General features: G+C 36.0%; 2 protein-coding genes across 2 annotated transcripts in view; both read right to left on the minus strand.

The window, feature by feature from the left end:
* sdk2b (sidekick cell adhesion molecule 2b) overlaps positions 1–20,677 on the minus strand; it is a 153,161-nt gene that overhangs the window by 74,681 nt on the left and 57,803 nt on the right. The window contains 6 exon segments of the mRNA XM_056469338.1: positions 590–688; positions 891–1,086; positions 3,770–3,885; positions 5,618–5,799; positions 6,426–6,566; positions 9,763–9,910. Of these exon segments, the coding sequence (XP_056325313.1) occupies positions 590–688; positions 891–1,086; positions 3,770–3,885; positions 5,618–5,799; positions 6,426–6,566; positions 9,763–9,910 (882 nt within the window).
* Positions 10,820–18,771, minus strand: LOC130238342 (protein sidekick-2-like). Its single transcript, XM_056469336.1, has 3 exons — positions 18,693–18,771; positions 14,248–14,424; positions 10,820–10,900 (listed from the first exon to the last, which is right to left on the minus strand). Exons 1-3 carry the CDS (start codon positions 18,731–18,733, stop codon positions 10,831–10,833), a joined length of 288 nt encoding a protein of 95 aa, XP_056325311.1. The 5' UTR covers positions 18,734–18,771; the 3' UTR covers positions 10,820–10,830.

Consider the following 20,677-nt stretch of genomic DNA (forward strand, 5'->3'; position numbering starts at 1 on the left):
CATTTGAGTATTAGTAGACTGTCTGCTTAATATCTGTTGATACTGCTCCTTCAACAGACATTAAACTAACTATAAAAAACTTTGCAAGTACATGTCAACTTACACTCCTAACAGTCTACTTATAATCTAATGAGAATTAGTTGCAAGGTAACTTAAATTCAACAAACAGACCATCAAACTAAAGTGAGACCTTTGTATGATTTCCACCAATGTATGATGCCTCATTTGATAATTCTTCTTCTGCACACTTCTGATTATTAACAGCAATCTGTACATATAAATCTATTGCTAATCTCGGTTCATAGCTAATACAACCTGTATATAATATTCATAGTATATCAATCTGTAAATATCATCATAGTTTTTCTAGAATTGCACTTTTTAATTTACCAACATTCTGCACTTGCTGCTATTGCACTCCTGGTTACTTGCCTTGTACTTCTTCATGTTTAATGACAATAAGGATGGATCTAATCTAATTTAATCTAATCTAAAAATGTATGTCTCACACACTGTTTATATTAATTTTAAACATTATATTATTAAGAAGACACCAATACTACAAAGAAAACAGTAAATAATCTCTCACCAGTCAGAACGCCGTTCTTCTCATTTGGCTCTCTCCAGCTGACTTTTAGAGAAGTGTCCAGAATCTCAGTGAAGCTCAGGTGACCCACAGCACCAGGAGCTGAAAATACAGCACAGAGATCAGACCAGGAGGCCTTCACAAGTTCAGCAGATCTGAGAATAATCTGGTTTCCATCAAAATAATGGTCAGAGTTCATCCTGACTTCACCAGCTGCTGAAATGAATGCTCTGGAATCAGCAGGAGTCATGTAAAGTGTGAATGTTTGTGTGTGTGTGTGTGTTTATGTGTGAGTGTCTCTCACTGTCTTCATGTGTTCGTAGTCGTCTTGGAGGGCTGCGGGGTCCGTCTCCTGGTGTGGTGAAGCACAGCACAGATGTGTAGTACTCTGAGAACTTCTTCAATCCGCCTATGTGGCCTACATGAACACTGTCCTGAAAATTCGGCCGAACCGTCACTACTGTCGTCTCATCTTCCTTTGCTGGCTCCCATGCTAACAGCTAAAAAGATTGAAGGATAAAAGATTGATAAACTGTTTGGTTACTATTTAAAGGTACAGCATGTAGTGGTTGAAGTATTGCAATACCAATTCTAAATATTGAATAGGGTATATTTCACCTGGCCCCTCTGACAATAACGCAACACACATGCAGGTTGCCAGATTGACGACTCCAACAGGAGCGAGCCTGGTCATAGAGCCTTACACTACAAGCTGCTTAGCTAATGTTTACATTTGTGATATTTGTATTATTTGCTAATTAAAAACTCGTGGATTTTTAAAACTCTGAATCTGTGCCTCATTTCGGAGGCTGCTGCTGTCCTCCAGAGTTCGCATTTTCAGCAGTGCCCAGTTACACTGAGACAACCGTCTAGACTGAAACACAGTGTTTTCCACCAACCTAGTGCTGAAATATAATTGGGTAAACTTGCAGTGGGTGCAGTTAAAGAAATCAAAACAAAGACAAACATTCAGATCATATCGGTAAACCCTCCCATTTTTCCCCGGATTATCTAATATTTTACAATTCTATCCTGCTATCATCCTGTAAAGGTATTTTCCTGTATTTCTCCCATATATTTAATCTTTCTATGAAGGCTGACAATAAACATTAAAAAGCCAATCCTCCCTATATGCAACCCATACTGCCAAACCACCAGGGGTCGCCCCTTGCTCTTAAACGTGAATCTTTCCTGTGCTTTCATTTTATTTAGGCATGAAAACACTTTGAAATAGATATAAAAACGGCAGGATTTTCTTTCTTTTTATTAAAGGTGCTGTTGCTCCTAGTATGCAGTCCTCAAAACAGTCAGTTTATGTAGCGGTGCGTGACTGTCAGACGCGCTCTATATTGATAAATAGACAGATTCTGTACACTAAATTTGAAGCGGAGCGATAATGGACACTAGGTTTTGACTGACCTCTGCTAAACTCACCCCCCTACCTCACTCCCATCCCGAACGAGCCCCCACATGTAACCCACAGGTCCTACTTCACCCAAGCCGGTCTGAGCTGGAATCGCACTGGCGATTCTTTGCATGGGAGTCAGTTGCTCTAACAAGGAGGCTAAAGACCATGGCCTCTAGCGTTTGTCACTAGAGCACCTTTTGAGGTCAGAGGAGTGAGGTTTACCTGCATAGCACGTTGCTAGCTGACCTCTGTTAAACTCACTCCCTAAACCTCACTCCAATCCCGGACGAGCCCCCACAAGTAACCCACCACTCCTAGTTTACCCAAGCCTGTCTGAGCTGGAATCACACTGCCAATTCTTTGTATGGGATTCGGTTGCTTTAACAAGGAGGCTAAATACCATGGCCTCAGGAGTGAAGTTTACCTGCATAGCACTTTGCTAACTGACCTCTGTTTCACTGGTAATACCGAAAAGAGTTAAGCAGTCAGCTAGTAGTGTGAAAAGGAACAGAAGCTGTTGGCAGAGTCATACTGCCCCATAACGTTCGTCTTACAGACGAAATGCAGCCAGACGTATCTTTGGGTACATATTTCGTGGACTCCAGAAATGTAAACCTTGGTACATATCCACAATGACCCTGTGTTGGACATATTGTTTTATTTGTATGCTTTAGAGGAGTAAAAAATTACATAGAGCACCTTAAAAAATTAATTGTTTATTTTTACCCATGTGTACCATGTGTTCCATTTCCACTACTTTTCATGGTAAACTAAAGAAATTTTTTAAATGATTTTTTGGTCTTCACATAATCCAAATTTGTCATATAGCTTAACAAGACTTAGAATTTATTCTCCAAGTTGTATTAATTACTTACATTTATACATTGAATACTTGACGGGCAGGTCTTGACCACATTTGGTCACAAATACAATAAATTGCTATATGCAGTGTAAGCCACATCTGTGTTTATGTTAATAGTATATGTAACTTTATTGTATTTCTAACAGAGGAACTTTGTTACGAGTATATATGGCTGCCTGTATAAATCCTGTCACCCACTTGTAAGTTAAATTGTTAGAAGTAAAATACTCTGGAACCTAGACTGCTAGTTGGTCAAACTAGCCCCATGCATGACACACATTTGTGTGTGTTTGCGCTGTTACCTTATTTGCATAATGGTGTTCAAATAACACCATCAGCGAGTGTGATTTATTCCAAGTTAATTCTCCACTGAGAATGGCTGAATGCTCACTGATTTCCTCTCTTTTCCCAATACTATAGTGGATTATTGGGCATTTCAGAGTTTATAGACACTTGAAACTCTCCTCTGTGGCCACTAAAGAGGGAACGAGAGTAATACGATTGTTCTCAAACGAGTCTGCAGAGATAAAAATAATAAAAATAGGCCAGCCAACAAATACTCCCTCCAATCCCAGTTGTTGTCCAGGAGCCGAGTTTAAACCTGGTTAATAAGCTATTAAAACTAATGTGTCCGGCTGACTGTCTCCATTTTCTAATTGTCCTAAACATTTTGTTCCACAGACAGTCTGGCTATAAAGAACTGAGTGACAGGAGGATCAATTCGGGATCTCTCAGCAAACAGGAAAACAAAGCACTGAGAGCAGGGAGGCTGAAAGAGACCTCTGGCTACCCTTGCATAAAATCTCATCAACAAACTTTCCAAAAAAAAAATAAAAATAAATAAAAGCCGCATAATGCATTTTCAGAAGCTTGGGTCGGAGTGTGGATTTATTCTCATTCCTTCTGCGTTTACCTTGTAGCCCTGGTTGATGCCGTTGATGAACTGCGGGTTCGGGGCTGTCCAGGTGAAGCGGATTGTGGTGGAGTTGACGGGCTCTGCTTTCACGTTGCCTGGAGCAATGGTGGGAACTGGTTGACAGGTAAAATGGGAAAAGGAAGACAGAGACGGAAATGAGACTTCTTTTTTGGGGGAACATATTTCACCGTCTAAAGCCCAGAAAACTGACGGAAATATTTATCAGTTCAGTCTTCAAAGACTGTAGATAGCGCGCATCAGCATCTTTTATCCAGGCTCCCAAACATTTCTCATTTTGTTGTAAATAGTGGGAAACAAAATGGAATCATATGGGTTCTGTCTCTCGTGTGTTGCTTTTTCATAGGCTATTTTTATACTGGATTTCTTTTTTAAACAAAAACTTTTGCTACAGTTAATCTGCCACCCATACTACTGTGAGTTTTTTATTAAATCCTCAAAAATGGAGACCTTTTTGTAAACACTGCAGACCCATATACAGTTGAAGTCAGAATGATTAGCCACCTTTGAATTTTGTTTTCTTTTTAATATTTCCCAAATGATGTTTAACAGAGCAAGGAAATTTTCACAGTATGTCTGACAATATTTTTTCTTCTGGAGAAAGTCTTATTTGTTTTATTTCAGCTAGAATAAAAGCAGTTTTTAATTTTTTAAAAACTATTTTAAGGTCAAAATTATTATCGCCTTTAAGCAATTTTTTTCGATAGTCTACAGAACGAACCATCGTTATTCAATAACTTGCCTAATTACCCTAACTTGCCTAGTTAACCTAGTTAACCTAATTAAGCCTTTACATCTTACTTTAAGCTGTATAGAATAGTGTTGAAAAATATCTAGTAAAATATTATTTACTGTCATCATGGCAAAGATAAAATAAATCAGTTATTAGAAATGAGTTATTAAAACTATGTTTAGAAATGTATTGAGAAAATCTTCCCTCCATTAAATAGATATTGGGAAAAAATAAACAGGGGGCTAATAATTCTAACTTCTACTGTATGTATAAAAAAGTACAGAGTATACTTTTATACAGTTTAAAAATACATCAGTTACTGAATTTTTTTTTACATTTTTTAGAGAAGTTAATAAAAAAAAATAAAATAAAATAACAAATTTAATAAAATTAATAAAAAAAAAAAACAAATAAATAAATTAAATAAATTGAAATAAAATAAAATAAAGTCAAATAAAATAAAATGAAATAAAATTAATTCAAACAAATTTGAAATAAAAAACAATTAATTTAAATTAAATAATAAAAAAAATAAATAAAATGAATTTAAATAAAGTAAAAAAGTAAAATAAAATGAAAAATAAATAAATAAATAAAAATAAATAAATAAATTAAATTAAAATAAAATTACATTAAATTAAATTTTAAATTTACATTAAAATAAATAAAAAAAAATAATAATAATAAAATAAAATAAAAATGAATGTAATATAAACAAATACAATGAAAATAAAACATTAAAATATGGGTGACCTAACATTCCATAAACATTCAATGTAAAATATTATTTACATATTTTAATTTACAAACTGGTGGTTCATTCCTCTGAGGCACTAAACCGAGAGCAATTAATGAATGAATGCTAACAAACTTCTTGCTGACAAATGTGTTTTAAAGAAAGTTTACTTCAATAAATGATTGAAAATTATAAAGTCTTTTAATATGTCATCAACATTTTTTTGTTCTAATAATGACTAAAATTTTATTTCGTATGTAAACTATTGATACACATTAATTCGGAGGGGGGAGGGGTAATAATTCTGACTTCAACATGCAGTACAGTATGAATGGAGCAATCACAAATAAACCCTCACCTCCCTGAAGTGTCCACTCTGTAACTTTATGACAGTAAACCCCCAGTCCAGCTCCATTATAAGCCGCCACTTCAATTTCATAATTAGTCCAGATGATGAGATCCTCCAGCAGCAGATTGGTGACATCAGGGTTCGAGATATTTTTATACTGGATATCCACAGGCAGGCCGGTCAGACGATACCTGAGATTAGAGGAGGGTTATATTGTTACTGTCAAGGACAGATGCAAAGATTTGCTGATCTGAACGGACAAGCAAGATTTGACAGAGAATTTCCCAAGATAACCCTCTCCGAAGAGCTCGATAAGCATCTCCAAAAATACACCTTGTCATCTACTCTTCATAATCAGATCTGTCTGCTAGGTTTTGAAGCGCACTACCATATAAAAACAACAGAGGGCGACAAGGAACCACTCTAAAAAATATTCTGTGCAATACTGAGCAAGGTCAAGCACCATTACTTATGTTTGCAATACCAAAGACGGCCTTCAGCTTCCTTCAATGATGAACAGAAGAAATATATAAATAAGTGAACAAAAAGTCCATTTCACTGTCATCACCGACAGCGAGGAAATAGCCCTGAAGTGCTCTAATCCAGGAGTAGCCTTGAAATAATACAATACAATCAAATGTTCCCACAAAACCTGCTGTGAGGAAGGAGAATTTAGAGCAGGGGAAAAAGGTCATATTGGCGTTGACCTAAAAAAAAAAAACATACGAACGATTGGGAGTGAAATAAGCGTAAAATAGAGAAGAGGCTGAGGCTTTGAGATGCTCTAAGAGCTCAGACACAAGTAAACATGTCTCACCGGATGATGTATCCTCTGAGGATGCCATTTTGGTGGCTTTCGGGAGGAGGCTGCCACTGAATCATGATGGACTGGTTTGTGCGGCCACTGGCGATGACGTTTTGAGGGGGAGCACTGGGAGGCTCTTCTGGAAGAGACACTCTGGAGGAAAGAAGGTAAACAATTGATAATCAACTGATATAAAGTTTTTGATGGTTAATACCAACCAACCTATAAATGTTGATATTTGCAGTAGCACAATATTGGAAAAATATTGGAAAAACTGACATTGGATATCTGTTTTTAATTTCACAGATAACTTGAACGGCTCTATTTGGAGAGAAATCAGTTTTGACTGGAATGATTTTGAGAGGGAGAGCATCAAATAATATTATAATAGATATATAATAAAATAAATGTATAATAAAGAATTAGATTCATATTTAAATATAATAGTGCAAAGATACAATGAAATAAACAATGTTTTATGATTTTCAGGGTAGTTGAATAGTATTTAGCTACAGAAATGGAAAAATCAAATGTAAAATAGCATTATATTCAGTAAATCAGTAAAATGAACCTTTTTTAAAGCTATAAACAGTACAATTTCTTGTGGATGCTTTAAACCTGCTTGAAATACTCAAACAGGCCTAAAAAACACATGAAAATAATAAACTTTCAATCTATTAAGGGTAAACTTTGGAATAACTTCACATGTTCTGAACTGTTGAGCTTGATAGTCTACTAATTCTGACACATTGCATGTATGTGGATGTGCACATTGCAATATCGAAGCTGAAATGATATATCGTGCAGCCCTATCTAGAACTTTACCAACTGGTCTCGAATCACTTAAAGGGATAGTTCACCCAAAAATAATAATTCTGGCATCATTTACACAACCTTTACTTGTTCAAAACCTATTTGAGGTCTTTCTTCTGTTGAACACAAAATTCTGGTGAATAATTATTAATAATTTGATTAATGCTAGTTGATTGTTTCTATTGACCTCCATAGCAATTATTTTCCTATGGAAGTCAATGGGTGCCATCAACCAGCATTAATAAAAGTCACTTATTTGTGTTAACAGCAGAAAGAAACTCATAACGATTTAAAACCATATGAGGGAGAGTAAACGATGAGGAAATATTTGCTTTTGGGCCAACTTTCTCTCAAACACTCACACTTTCATTTGTATGATTGAAACTGGTGTTAGGGGCGGGTGGGTAGAGCTGTTGCCTCAAAGCAAGAAGGTCACTGGTGTGAGCCTCACAGTCCAAAGACATGCGCTATAGGTGAATTGGGTAAGCTAAATTGTCCGTAGTGTGTGAATGAGAGTATATGGATGTTTCCCAGGGATGGGTTGCAGCTGGAATGGCATCCGCTGTGTAAAACATATGCTGGATTAGTTGGTGGTTCATTCTGTGGTGGCGACCCCTGATTGATAATGGGACTAAGCCGAAAAGAAAATAAATGAATGTTTTGATGAAACTAGCTTTTCATAATTATGAGACCAAACACCCTCCCCCGTATATTGCATGCTAGTTGCACTGGTCTCTATATACCTTACCTCTCTATATACAGTGTATTAGTTTCAAAGTAGTTCAAACTAGTCACTCTAATTAAATGACTTTTCCACTGAAAAAGCAAAGTAAGTGAATACTAATTTAATTACAGTGCTTTATATATACATCAGCTTTATATATACATCAATTCAAAGAAGCAGAATAATATAAAATAATAATAATATTTTTCAACTAATGAAAATGTATAATTTATAAAGAAAAACCCTGAAGAATAATTATGAATAATTACAAATAATTGAGAAATAAGTTCATGATAATATAAAAGTGATTTATAAAGTGAAATATAAATATTAGGTACAAATTCAGAGTGTGTGTATGTGTGTGATCACAAACTAAATATGATCAACTAAGGAAGGTTTTATTTGTCTGACAATTGCACATGCTTAAGTAACCAGTGTTGGGCTAACGCTTTACAAGTAATGTCGGTTATGTAATAATATTACTTTTCAAAGTAACGAGTAAAGTAAAGCATTACTTTTAAAAAACAAGTAATAATATTTGAGTTACTTTTTGAAAAGGTATCGCAGGTTACTGTTTACTTTAAATAATTAGCTTTTAAAAATAAATTGCTGAATTAAAATTAAAGTAGTCACAATGAATCACACAGTCAATGAAAGAATGTGTTCATTATTTTGGACAGTGATTTTATATAAGACAAATAGTATAAAAGTAGCAAACACATTGCTTTAAACTTTAAATAATCTGTATTTATGGCATGTAGAGCTCTGGGGTCATGAAGTTCTCAGATAACATTATCCTAATATATATATAGTTTGTATTTTTAAACGTAAATATAGGTGTAGGTTATACAGTGTGTTAATTGCAGAGCTCTTAAAGAGATCAAGCCTCAGCCAGGTAATAATAAGCAACGCAAAAGTAACGTGTAACATTATTTACCATAAAAAAGTAACTAAGTAAGGCAACTAGTTACTTTTTTGGGGAGTAACTCAATATTGTAATGCATTACATTCTAAAGTAACTTTCCCCAACACTGTAAGAAACATTGAAATGTATGTCAATATTCTGCATGTGTGTTTGAAATAAGTGTCATTAATTTGAAACATTTGTTTTGGTACATATATTGTTTAAGTTTAACTGTAATTAAATAAAAAAATAAATAAAAGGTCCTGCTTGACTAAAATCTATTTCTATTGTCTATGCATTGAGATTATGTGTATTGTTAGTGTTGAGTCAAGTAATTAAATGACTGAGTAATTAGGTTACTTTAAAGTCAAAGTAATTTAAATACACTATTAATGATGCAATTAATGATTAATTACTTTTTTGAAGTAACCTTCCCAATACTGCATTCAACATTTTTTACACATATTTGGTTTATAAGATGGAATATCTTTTACTTAAACCATTTCTGGCATTTTATGATCTTGCAAACGGTCCATCTCTGTTATACCGTCTGAGCTGTACTGTACCTACAGTACTAAAATTATCTCTCTGTCTTCTATATAGTCCGGTTATGTCCTGTCTATTCTGACTTGGGATTATCTTGGCTAGAAGAGGTTTGTCTCAAACCTTAGGAGAAAGCGGAGGGATTTGTGTCTGTTCTGATAGGGGCCTTTCCTGAATGTCTCATTTAAGCTTTCTTTACACGCCGAGGGCTTTGATTACACTGATCCATGGAAGATACACTGACACACATAAACACAGACAGATAAATCCTCCTATAGACACCGTCCCATGAGAGCGCAGGCAATTTTGGCATGCTGTGACAGAATGATAGAGCTATCTTTATGGTCAGACAGGGCTCAGCTCACCGGTCAGTTTCTTTGCTGAACTGGCCTTTGCCCACATCGTTGACGGCACACAGGCGGAACTGGTAGGAGCGTGCCGGGATCAGGCCGTTCACCGTTACAGCGGTTGATTCAGGCTCGATGTTGGCCAACAGGACTGTCCAAGGAGCGTCTGTGTAGAGCAGATAATGAAGAATAATGAGCCACATGAAGAACTAAACCAACATGATTTCAGATTCAAACAGAGGTTTTGCCTTGGACATTAATTAATTAATTAATTAATTTCTTTATTTATCTATTTTTGTGAAACGAGCCTTTTAGAACCCACACACTCAGAAATAAAGGTACAAAAGCTGTCACTAGGGCAGCACCTTTTCAAAAGGTACACTTTTGGACTTTACAACTGCACATTGGTACCTTTAAGGTACACGTTTGTAACTTTAGGGTTCACTTTTGTACCTTTATGAGGTCTACAAGAGGGCATTGTTTTTTTTTTTTGGAGGTACAGCATTTCCACAATGTCTCTACAAAACATTAAATACTTTCCTCCAATTACACAAACTATGACAATAACACAAACTATTATTATTATTATTGTTATTATTGTTATTATTATTATAATTATTATTATATATTGTTATTATTGTTATTATTGTTTTATTATTATATAATAATAATAATTATTATTATTATTATTATTATTATTATATTATTAATTGGGATTAATTGGCAGCTGCAATATTTGTCAAACTGTAGTGAGTTTATTGATCTCTATGTGTCAATAAATATCTGAGCTGTCACTCTATGTGAGCAGAGTAATACAGAAGGGTGAGAGAAGGCAGTAACAGTGCTGTTATTGCAAAATATTGCATGGCTATCAGCCAATCAGACTCGAAAAACAGAAAGAACAGTTGTACAGTATATACTTATATATATATATATAATATATATATATATATATATATATATATATATATATATATATATATATATATATATATATATATATATATAATTTACTTACTGTTTTCAGAAACTTCCAGAATGTAGCGGGGATTAGAGGGCTATTGCCATCAAAAGGTTTGGCCCACGTCAGGTTATGGCTCTCTTCTCTGTGTTGCTCAACACTGCGCTGGGGTTCTCAGGGGCGTGAGGCAGCTGCCTGTGGGTAATATGTTATTTACCAAAAAAAAAAACAGTGAGAGACAGTCTCCAGTTTTCAGGGTCACTGCAGAGCACTCCGTGAAGCATTATAATAATGTCTCAAAAAACAAGCACAGTAGGTCAATGCTGCAGCTTAGAACTGCTATCCAACAAGAAATAACATTATTTATTGTTGCAACTCCTCATTAATGCTCAAAATGAGACATATCTGAATATAAATCAGCATTTAATATCTTTTTTAATATAAGAAAGGAAGAACAGAAGTATTTGTAATGTTGAAATGTAGAAATGAAAGAGCGTGTATAAAACGAGCAGAAGAATTGAGAGAAAGTCTTGTACAAATTGGTTTTAACAAAATTTATTGTATCATAAATTTGCAACTTTCTCATTAGTACCCATTAACAAGGGTACAATAAATAAAAAAACTGCATTTTTAACATTATCTTTTTCAAAATGAAAGATAGGAAGAAGAGAAATCTGCCGTGCAAAGGCAAAAGACTGTAACTTCGTTTTTTGAGGAAAATTAGTTATTGATATTTTTGGGACAATGAAGAGGATTCATCTTATCAGTTTTCATCACTCCTTTATCATGTGGATAAGTATCTTGAGTCAATTTTTATTGTTTTTTCATTTTTATCATTGTTTAATAGTAACTTCCAAAAGCGCAAACGAAACCAAGGCAGAACACCGCAACATGAGTTACCGCTCTTTGACTTGGTTTTGGTATTCTCCAATTAAGTTACGATTCTCTGCCTTTGTTCAGCTGCGCGTCAATATGAAGTTACTGTGAGCAGCCTGGAGTTACGATATTCTGCATTTGTTTTACTGTCATACTCACTATCATAAATAGGCTAACAATCTGCTACATATAAAGCACTGCAAACAAGCAAAAACTATAAATAGTGAGCAATTAAAAAAAAATAATAATCTCAGTTATTTTTTTCTTCATAATTCGTATTTTTCACTCAGTGCAGTCGGGGGCTATTAGTTGCACTAAGTTAATTGACTGGAATGCTGTGACAGTGTCACCACTGTAGAATGATAACACATGAAATCAGCACAGTTCGCAGTTAAAACCCTTTTCTACCTTTTCCTGTAACCCATTAAAGTCCACTGCAAATAATGTTGACAGAGATGTTTAATCCACAAGAATATTGATCATTATTCCATAATAGTCCAGTTGTTCTTTAGGCTAGGCTGGGTTATTTTTGTGAAAGAATTCATTTTTTTTTAAATGAATTGTGAGTCGGTTCATTGACCTATTCATAAATACAACCGTTGCTTTGTTACTGAATAAATGTCTTAAAACAGTGCCTAACCACCACCTACTTGTGGTTTTAGTTAATACGTGGATAACTTAATTTTTACTATAGTTGCATATTTTTCTTTTTAATATTTTTATTTGAAGCATTATACATCTAAAAATGAATTCATAAAGGTAAAGAATTCAATTGAAAAATGTATTTAAATTGCAAATATTGTGCCTTAATGGGAAAAGTGACTGCAGTCCAAGTGGAAGAGAGAATGCAAAAGGATGTTAAGGAGTATGCCACTCTAAAAATGTTTAGGAACCGCTGATATACAGTCTAGATAACTAGGTCATACCTATGATATTGAAAAAGTAGCATATAAAATAACATTAAAATAAAGAGTCAAAAATATTGTAATACTGCAGGGCTGGAGTGGGACTCCTTTTCAGCCCTGGAGTTTTAAGCCTTAGACCGGCCCACCTCAGTTCACGACTGACTATATTAAAATAAGGTCATTTCCAATTCAGTTTCTAATGACACTATCACGTCTTTTTCAAGGAAACAGCTGCTTTACAACTTTAAATGTTTTTTTATAAATTTGAGAACATTAAAGGGTAGCTAAATCTCCAACACTATTCTTTAAATCATCACAATGTCCTTTCCTACAATATCTGAATATACATTCTGTGCAAAATTCTTTATAGATATCCAGTCCTTTGTAAAGGTGGTCATACAAAAAATAAAAATAAAATATGTACACCTACAAATGTAAGCCAAACAGTAATATATGTTTTAACACTAAAAGTGAAGAAAAAAACTAAACATAAATTACTCGGGTGAGGTTCGAACTTCGCAACGTGCTGACCACTGGACCATAATGACGCTGTTATGACAGTGCGTGAGGAAGAAAAAATAATTGCACTGTCATCTACAAGATTCTTTTAACCACAGTATTACTTTCTATTGATGATCTTTTTGCGTACTTTTTAGATTTCTGATCAAATTATGTCAGATTTATTAATGTAGTGAATAATCTGATTTGCAATAAGCAGGTGTAATATTCCGTAATTAATTATTCTAATTCTTATATTCACTAAGGTGCCACTGTTTGGGGTTCGGAGCTGCAGCAAAATAATGATTAAAAAGAGTGAGGCTATGGTCAAATAAATAAATAAATAACAAAAGTGCGACTGCTGAGAGTGCAAGCAGCTAGAGACACCGGCCCTCGCGACCAAAAAATGGACCGGCTCACTGGGAACTCTCCCAGTCCTCCCGATTAACTGGGCCTGTAATACTGTAAACAATTACTTTCAAATTACAGAAACTCATTATATATTATGTATTACATTTTGGAAGTAATTTGCAAATTCAACCAAAGCACAGGACAGCAATACGTAAATGGCTGTAAGTAACTGTCAATCCAAATTAAATAGCATGATTAGAGACTGTAGAGACCTTGGCACAACCTTTGACTTTTTGCATGCAATACAAAGGAAAAACACAGTAACTTCAAAATAGGGGTCAAAGGTAAACTTTGAGTTCAAGTTCAATTGAGTTGATTTTTTATGTGGATAAATGTCATTACTAAAACATGTATTTGTCAATTTTCCAATGTCCTATCTATAACTAATTTGTCTGGGCAACAAAAAAAATCTTTGATGTAATTTTTCTCAATTCAACACTTTAGTGAGTTAAGGTCTTTTGTAGGGCAGCAATATATTTAAAAAGAAGAGCAATGTAGATTTATGATAAACAAAGAGTGTGTATAAAACAACTACAAGCTTATCTACCAATCAGAGATGTGAAAAAAAAAAAAGTTGGATGGAGAGACTGAAAAAAAGAGAAAACCAAAGAAATAAAAATGAGGGCAGACAATGACTGCTGTGCTGTCAAATTAAAAAAATGGAGGCAACGAGACAGAAAAGGAGGCCGAATGAGTACAGGTGATGAACAGGGATATTGAAAAACTGAATGAGATACGATTCGGGGAGCAGGAGCGAGAACAAATCAAAAAGAAATGATCAGATGAGATGAAGGAGTGCGTGGATGGGGAACAGAGCAGAGAGGATGATGGGAAAGCGTTTTCATCTCTGACCTGACGCGCAAGTGTGCGTTGCGGGAGTCGTTGCCGCCAACTGACGTCACTCTGCAGGTGTATGTGCCGATGTCTCCTGACCAGGTCTGAGAGATGTGCAGAGTCCCGTTGATGTCCAGACGCAGCCGGGGCAAACCTTGAGGGAGGATCACCTGACCGTCCTTCTCCCAAACAAACCTGAATGCACACACAACAACATACTGGGGTCTAAAAATATCACTTCAATTCAAAGCCATCACTTGTATTTTTTTATCTCAATTACAGATTACACTGAATGCAATACAACAAATCTTCTTCTGTACATTTTAGAATATCAAGCGGAAATAAAATTACAGCAGGCATTAATTTGACTCAACTAGGATTGATTTGATTTTGAAAATTGAGATATCGATGATATTATGGTGTTTTCTAATGTTCTAGAATACATCTAGTAACACCCTAGAGACCACAGAGAACACTCAATCATTCGCCTAGAGACCACCTGGATTAAACACTGACTAAGTAACAAAGAAGCAACAGGTGAAAAAAGTTGATCCACCTAGCAACCACAAAAAATACTTAATAACCACTCAGAGATAACCATAATTCAGCTAATATTGGTCAAACAAACTATTCATAACAATCTAGTATTCGCCTAGTAACCCCCTATCATACATTCAGAATGTTCTAGCAGACATCTAGTAAAAGCAGTGTGACCACCTAGCATCCCCCTAGTAACAGATTAACAAATATCTAGAACCTAGACCATTCTAACATACATCCAGTAACACCATAGAGACCACAGAGAACACTCTATCATCTGCCTAGTAACCACCCGCATTAAACATTGACCTAGTTACAAACAAGCAACAGGTGAAAACACTTGAACATCCACCTAGCAACCAAAAACAACAACAACAACATAATAACCACCTGGAGATGAACATCATTCAGCTAATATTGGTCAAGCAAACTACCCAGAACAATCTAGTATTCACCTAGACCCCCTATCAACGAACCAGAATGTTCTAGCAATCCAGTAAAACCAGTGTGACCACCTAGCATCCTCCTAGCAACAGTTTAACAAACAATAGAATCAGAACGTTCTAGCATACAACTGGCAACACCCTAGGACCACAGAGAACACTCAATCATCCCCTAGTAACCACCCAGATTAAACACTGACCAAGTAACAAACAAGCAACAGGTGCAAACACTTGAGCATCCACCTAGCAACCACAAAAAACTAATACATACACAAAACATTTAAAGCAACATATTTGCAACCCTTCAGAATACCTCAGCAGGTGTTTCTGGAAGAGATCAAGTTATTACATTTTTACAAGGGAAATCATTATCTTTATTTCAGCAGAGTCGATTCTGATTTGATGTTTTCTTGCTAATGAACGTTAATTAAAAATTCAACTGCTAATTAAAAAGCTAGTTAAGAGAGACAAAGAGAAAGCAGCATTAGATAATACAATGCATCTCTTTATTGACTGAAAAAAACACCTCAAGTGCATTTAACTGAGCATATTAGACTCATCACAAAGCCACTGTATAGTGCTTAGGGAACATCCAAGGTCATCATGCGCTTCTAACAGATGTGTCTAACCTCTGTGTAATCGATAAGACCTTCTCACACACACACTGCAAACAGATATGCATTCCCAAACACTTGTGATTAATTGCATCATGGCCGGCTTGTTGGAAATCCTTTTACTGCTGCTATCAATTACTGCTTCCATCCAACACAATTACCCCTCCTTCCCATGCCTCATTCCTTACGAAACAAGCAGAAAGCCTCCACGGGTGTTCGGACGGAGATTATGAGGACAGAAAGAAATGGGAGAGGTAGCTTGACATCAGCTGAAAAAAAAAACAACTCTTACAAGTCGTCGCTAAGTGAAGTTCAGGTTCTCACCGAGAGGAACTCACTCGCAGGTTTTAATGAGAGTCTGAATCTTGCCTTCGAATCGCTCCTCAATGCCAGTCCGCCGTAATGGAGGACGACTGAGGCTGCAGACTTCCAATCGAGCACACTGAGATTCCAGCAGATTCAGAGGGCTGTGGAAGTTGTAAATGTTGAGATAATGTAATGGCTCATGATTTCACGCTGGCGAGGCATCATTAACACCAGACGATTTTATCTGTGGGGATTTGAAATGTGTGAAACATGGGAGGCTATGAAATTGCTCAGGCAGACATCGCTATACTCACATTTTTAAACCATTTTTAATGAACCTCTGCATTCCAGTCAATGCGGAAAGTTTGATGTTCCTAACAAGGATATTCCCAGGTGCTGTAAAATTACAGTTACCTTTGCAGCTGCCCACTTGTTAATAGCCATAGATATATACACTAGGTATCACAAACGGACCCAGAGCGTGCACCAATACCGCCGCCATATTTACAGTGCTCCAGGACAAATGTTATTCAACAGCACTAGTCAAGACTAAAGCCAATGTGAAGATGCTGGACTTTTGCGCGCGTACGGGTGTAGTAATGAGCAAACAAAGCATAAAGGCAGAACATTTATAGGTAAGATTTCGTTTTTTTATGTTTTTGTATGTTACGAACTTTTGTTCTAAACAAGTCAAGTTATTGATGATAATACAGTCACTTACTGCACTGACCATTAGGCAAAGTAGCAATAACTTGTTCTAAATACTAAGCTTATGCTAATTTGTTGAATAAAATCAGCGAACAACGTAAATGAAACATGACAACAAGACACTGCGCTGCCAGAAACTTATATTAGGGTATATGCTAGTATAATAGGACTTTTAATTTGCCAGTAACCTGGGTTAAGCGCTTCCGGTGTAAACTGAATGCCACTGCAAAATCGAGCGTTTAAGGTCTATTTTCTTAAAAATCCGATCTCCACTGGCTGAGTGATATCCGATGAAGTGGGTCTCTTTGTGCATTAAATTAATTTTCCCCAGCCATGTCTTTAAATATGAACATTTATTTTACCTCAGTATATTAATGGAGCTTTTGCGCTAGCCTGCTGTTCTGATGGGCGGTGCGAGTAAACGGCTTTTTGTCTCGTTTTACGCTTGAGCAACTAAATGAATGCCAAAGTCTGTTTAACTGATTGTATTTTAATTACATTACAACATCAATGCTGTAAAAGGAATCATATAAATGGAAAAAATTACAATAACAGGTCACCGGAAGTTTAACAGTATGGGAACAACACTAGCTCGGCATATACCCTAATGTCGGCTAAATGAAGAACACGCTAGTTTTTTAATAACTTATAACATAATGGTGCCTTTCCTCAATGGGTACTGTCCACCCTAAATGATTGATATTAAATATTATATACCATTTATATCAGAAAGGTGGATGTGCACTATGTTTTAGATTTGTAATAAAGAAGAAATAAAGATTGTTTATTGTTTGGCATTTTTGACTCTGGAAATCAGAAATATTCAGATCAGATTTTATAATCTTCCAAGTTCTTGTGTCATTTTTTCCCAAGAGCCTGTGTTAGTTGTAGTTTAGTTTTACATGTATTTTTTCTACTTCTCTTTAGTTTACTTTTACTTTACAACTACTTTGTAAAGAAATACTTTATAAGAAAAAATACTTTGTAAAGACAATTATATTGTAAGTCATCTGTGTAATTGCTAAATTGGGAGTAAAAACATTTAATAAAATGTATTTGTGTCTGCTCTGTTTCTAATTAAGAAAATCTGCTAGAAATCAACTTCATTTGTAAGTTGTATTTCAACTAAACTTGGCAAGTTATGCTAACTTGATAATGTAAGTTACCTAATAAAACTAAACTTTGCAAGTCCGGTTGACTTGAAATAAGAAGTTGGGTCAATTATTAACTCTATCAACTAAACATTTTAAGTTGAGAAAATTTAGAGAATTAAGTCAATACAACTTAACTGAGTCATGCAACAAGAGACTTAACTACGTTAAGTGAACAATATTTTTTACAGTGTAGCATCTGCATAATTTTACCTAGTGATCACCTAGTATCCACCTAGTAACCACCTAGCAACCACCCTAAACACTCTGAACCCATCTAATGGCATAACACACAATACAATAGAAAACACTGCATCCACCTTGCAACACCATAACCAAAACCACCCTAAACAATTAAATAGATATTAACCAGCAACCACTCAGAAGTAAGTATTCACCTATGAACACTGTAGTAACCAATCTATGCACTCTATATCCAGCTATATGATGAAGCTTGAAAACAGATCCTTATTGTAACACAAATAGGGTTAAGTTTCAAGTTGCAAGTCTAAGTTGTGTTCCAAACCAAAATAGTATTATTAAAATACCCTAGCAACTGCACAGTGATGTATTAATCCATTTAGAATCCCTCAGCAATACATACAGAAGGAATACCACATACAGCATTTCAGGTAAAACATTGATATTTTTCATCAACCTATCTTCACTGTTTTGTGTTTACGGGAAGTGTGTGGCTGCACCTGACTGAGACGCTGGGGTCATGTGTCACACCGCAAGTCATGGTGGCTTTCGTTCCTTTGATGACGCTCTGATCCTGAGGGGGATTAGTAATGCGTGTGCGCTGTAAAAAAGGAACAAAGTCAATGCACATATGCGCAGGTGTATGACAAAAACATGCAAGCACCTTCATCATGAAGGAAAAAAGAGACTTGTGATCTATACCCTTCAAAACACACATACTCACCCCAGACCACAAGGTCAGCAGAGGCCTCATCTATGCCACGTGAGTTGCTGGCCATGCAGGTGTAGGTGCCAGCATCTGATATATGGGAGGGCTTATGAGTAAACTTCCTGATTCCAGAGAGTAAACCTCGGGAGCTGAACGGAACCACTTGCCAGCACTCGTTCTCCTGCAGAGACCATAAAGACATTTAAGAATAATGGTTGAAAATAAACTGTGACCTAGTGGTTAGAACAGGGGTGCCCAAACTGTCCTGAAGAGTTTAGTTCCAACTTGCCTCAACACACCTGCCTGGAAGTTCCTAGTATGCCTAAATAGAGCTTGATCAGCTGCTTCTGGTGTGTTAATTAGGGTTGAAGCTAAATCTGCTTCAATCTGAGATTGGGCACCCCTGGGTTAGACAGTTGAAATTATGGTCCAAGGTACTGCAGGTTCGATATGTATGTGTTTATATAGCACATTTTCGTGTATGGCCATACACCCAAAGCACTTCACAATCATGAGGGCAGGGGTCTCTTCACACCACCAGTGTGCAGCATCCACTTGGATGATGCGAAGGCAGCCACAGGACAACGACGCCAGTGCGCTCACCACACACCTGCTATAGTGGAGAGGAGAGACAGTGACATTTACATGGACATCAGTATTAGAATTATTTTCTTTAATCTAATTAAGAGAATAAGACTAGGTGTTTATATGAGTTGCTTTTTGAATTTTCCTTTCATGATCCTGTTTTACGTGTTATAGCACATAATTCGATTAACGTCATTGCATCACCTCTCTATCCGCATTTCGCGCTATTTCGAGTTTCATGCAATTTCGGGTGTTTCATTTTTAGTTTGTCGACTTTAACTACAGTTTGGCACTTTCACTTCATTCACGAACATTTCATGCACGCCCTCCGTGACAAATGAGATATTGGATGCAGATATGAACTGCTGAAAGAGTTGTTTTAATGGAAGTTCATATCGCATGCTGAATGGAAAAAAAAAAAGCTCCGCATTTTACGGCGCAGGTGTCTGTGGTCTGCACTGACTGGGTAGGTGCAGAGAGTATACAATAATGCGACTAAAATCTGCGACTAAAGTCTTAATTGATTCTCTTTAGTTTGATTTTGACCTTAATCTGAATATAATTAATAAAAAATGCTGTTTACATGGTTAACTCTTAATCAGAGTATTATCTTAATCACATCAAAATCGAATTATTGATGTCCATGTAAACGTAGTCAGTGTTGGAGCCAATTCGGTTTAATGTCTCATTCAAAAGACGATGCTCACTGACAGTATAGCATCCCCTTCACTATATTGGGGCATTAGAGCTCACACAGACCGCAGGCTGAACATCCCCTGTTGACCTCACTAACACCACTTCCAACAGCAACCTAGTTTTCTCATGTGGTCTTCCATGCTTAGCTTCAGTAGTAACCGGTCTTGGGCTGCAGGGTGATATGGCTGTGGCAATATATGTATAAACACAATATAATGATAAAATCAATACTCTCTCCAACCTAAATACCATGGCTGAGGTAAGAATCTCTGAGCAAGGCACCAATCCCAACTGCTACCCAGGCACCACAGCAATGGCTACCCACTTCTCCAGGTGTGTGATCATGCTGTGAATGTGTAAATTACAAGTATGGGTGGACCACTTCACAACCTTTCCTTTCCTTTCCTCTCCTTTCCTTTCCCACACTGTTAGACTTTGCCACAATTTTAGAGTTATTTACTGCAAAAACACCCAGTAAAATACCCCATACATTCT

This window comes from Danio aesculapii, chromosome 12, assembly GCF_903798145.1.
Source record: "Danio aesculapii chromosome 12, fDanAes4.1, whole genome shotgun sequence".
Classification (NCBI taxonomy): Eukaryota; Metazoa; Chordata; class Actinopteri; order Cypriniformes; family Danionidae; genus Danio; species Danio aesculapii.

Bases quoted from the DNA above. Each gene is read 5' to 3' on its own strand.
- LOC130238342 (XM_056469336.1), bottom strand. From the start codon at position 18,733: ATGACTTGCGGTGTGACACATGACCCCAGCGTCTCAGTCAG. The intron at 14,425-18,692 runs GTGCAGCCACAC...GTGTGCATTCAG, and splicing joins GACCCCAGCGTCTCAGTCAG to GTTTGTTTGGGAGAAGGACG. The intron at 10,901-14,247 runs GTCAGAGATGAA...TATTACCCACAG, and splicing joins AACGCACACTTGCGCGTCAG to GCAGCTGCCTCACGCCCCTG.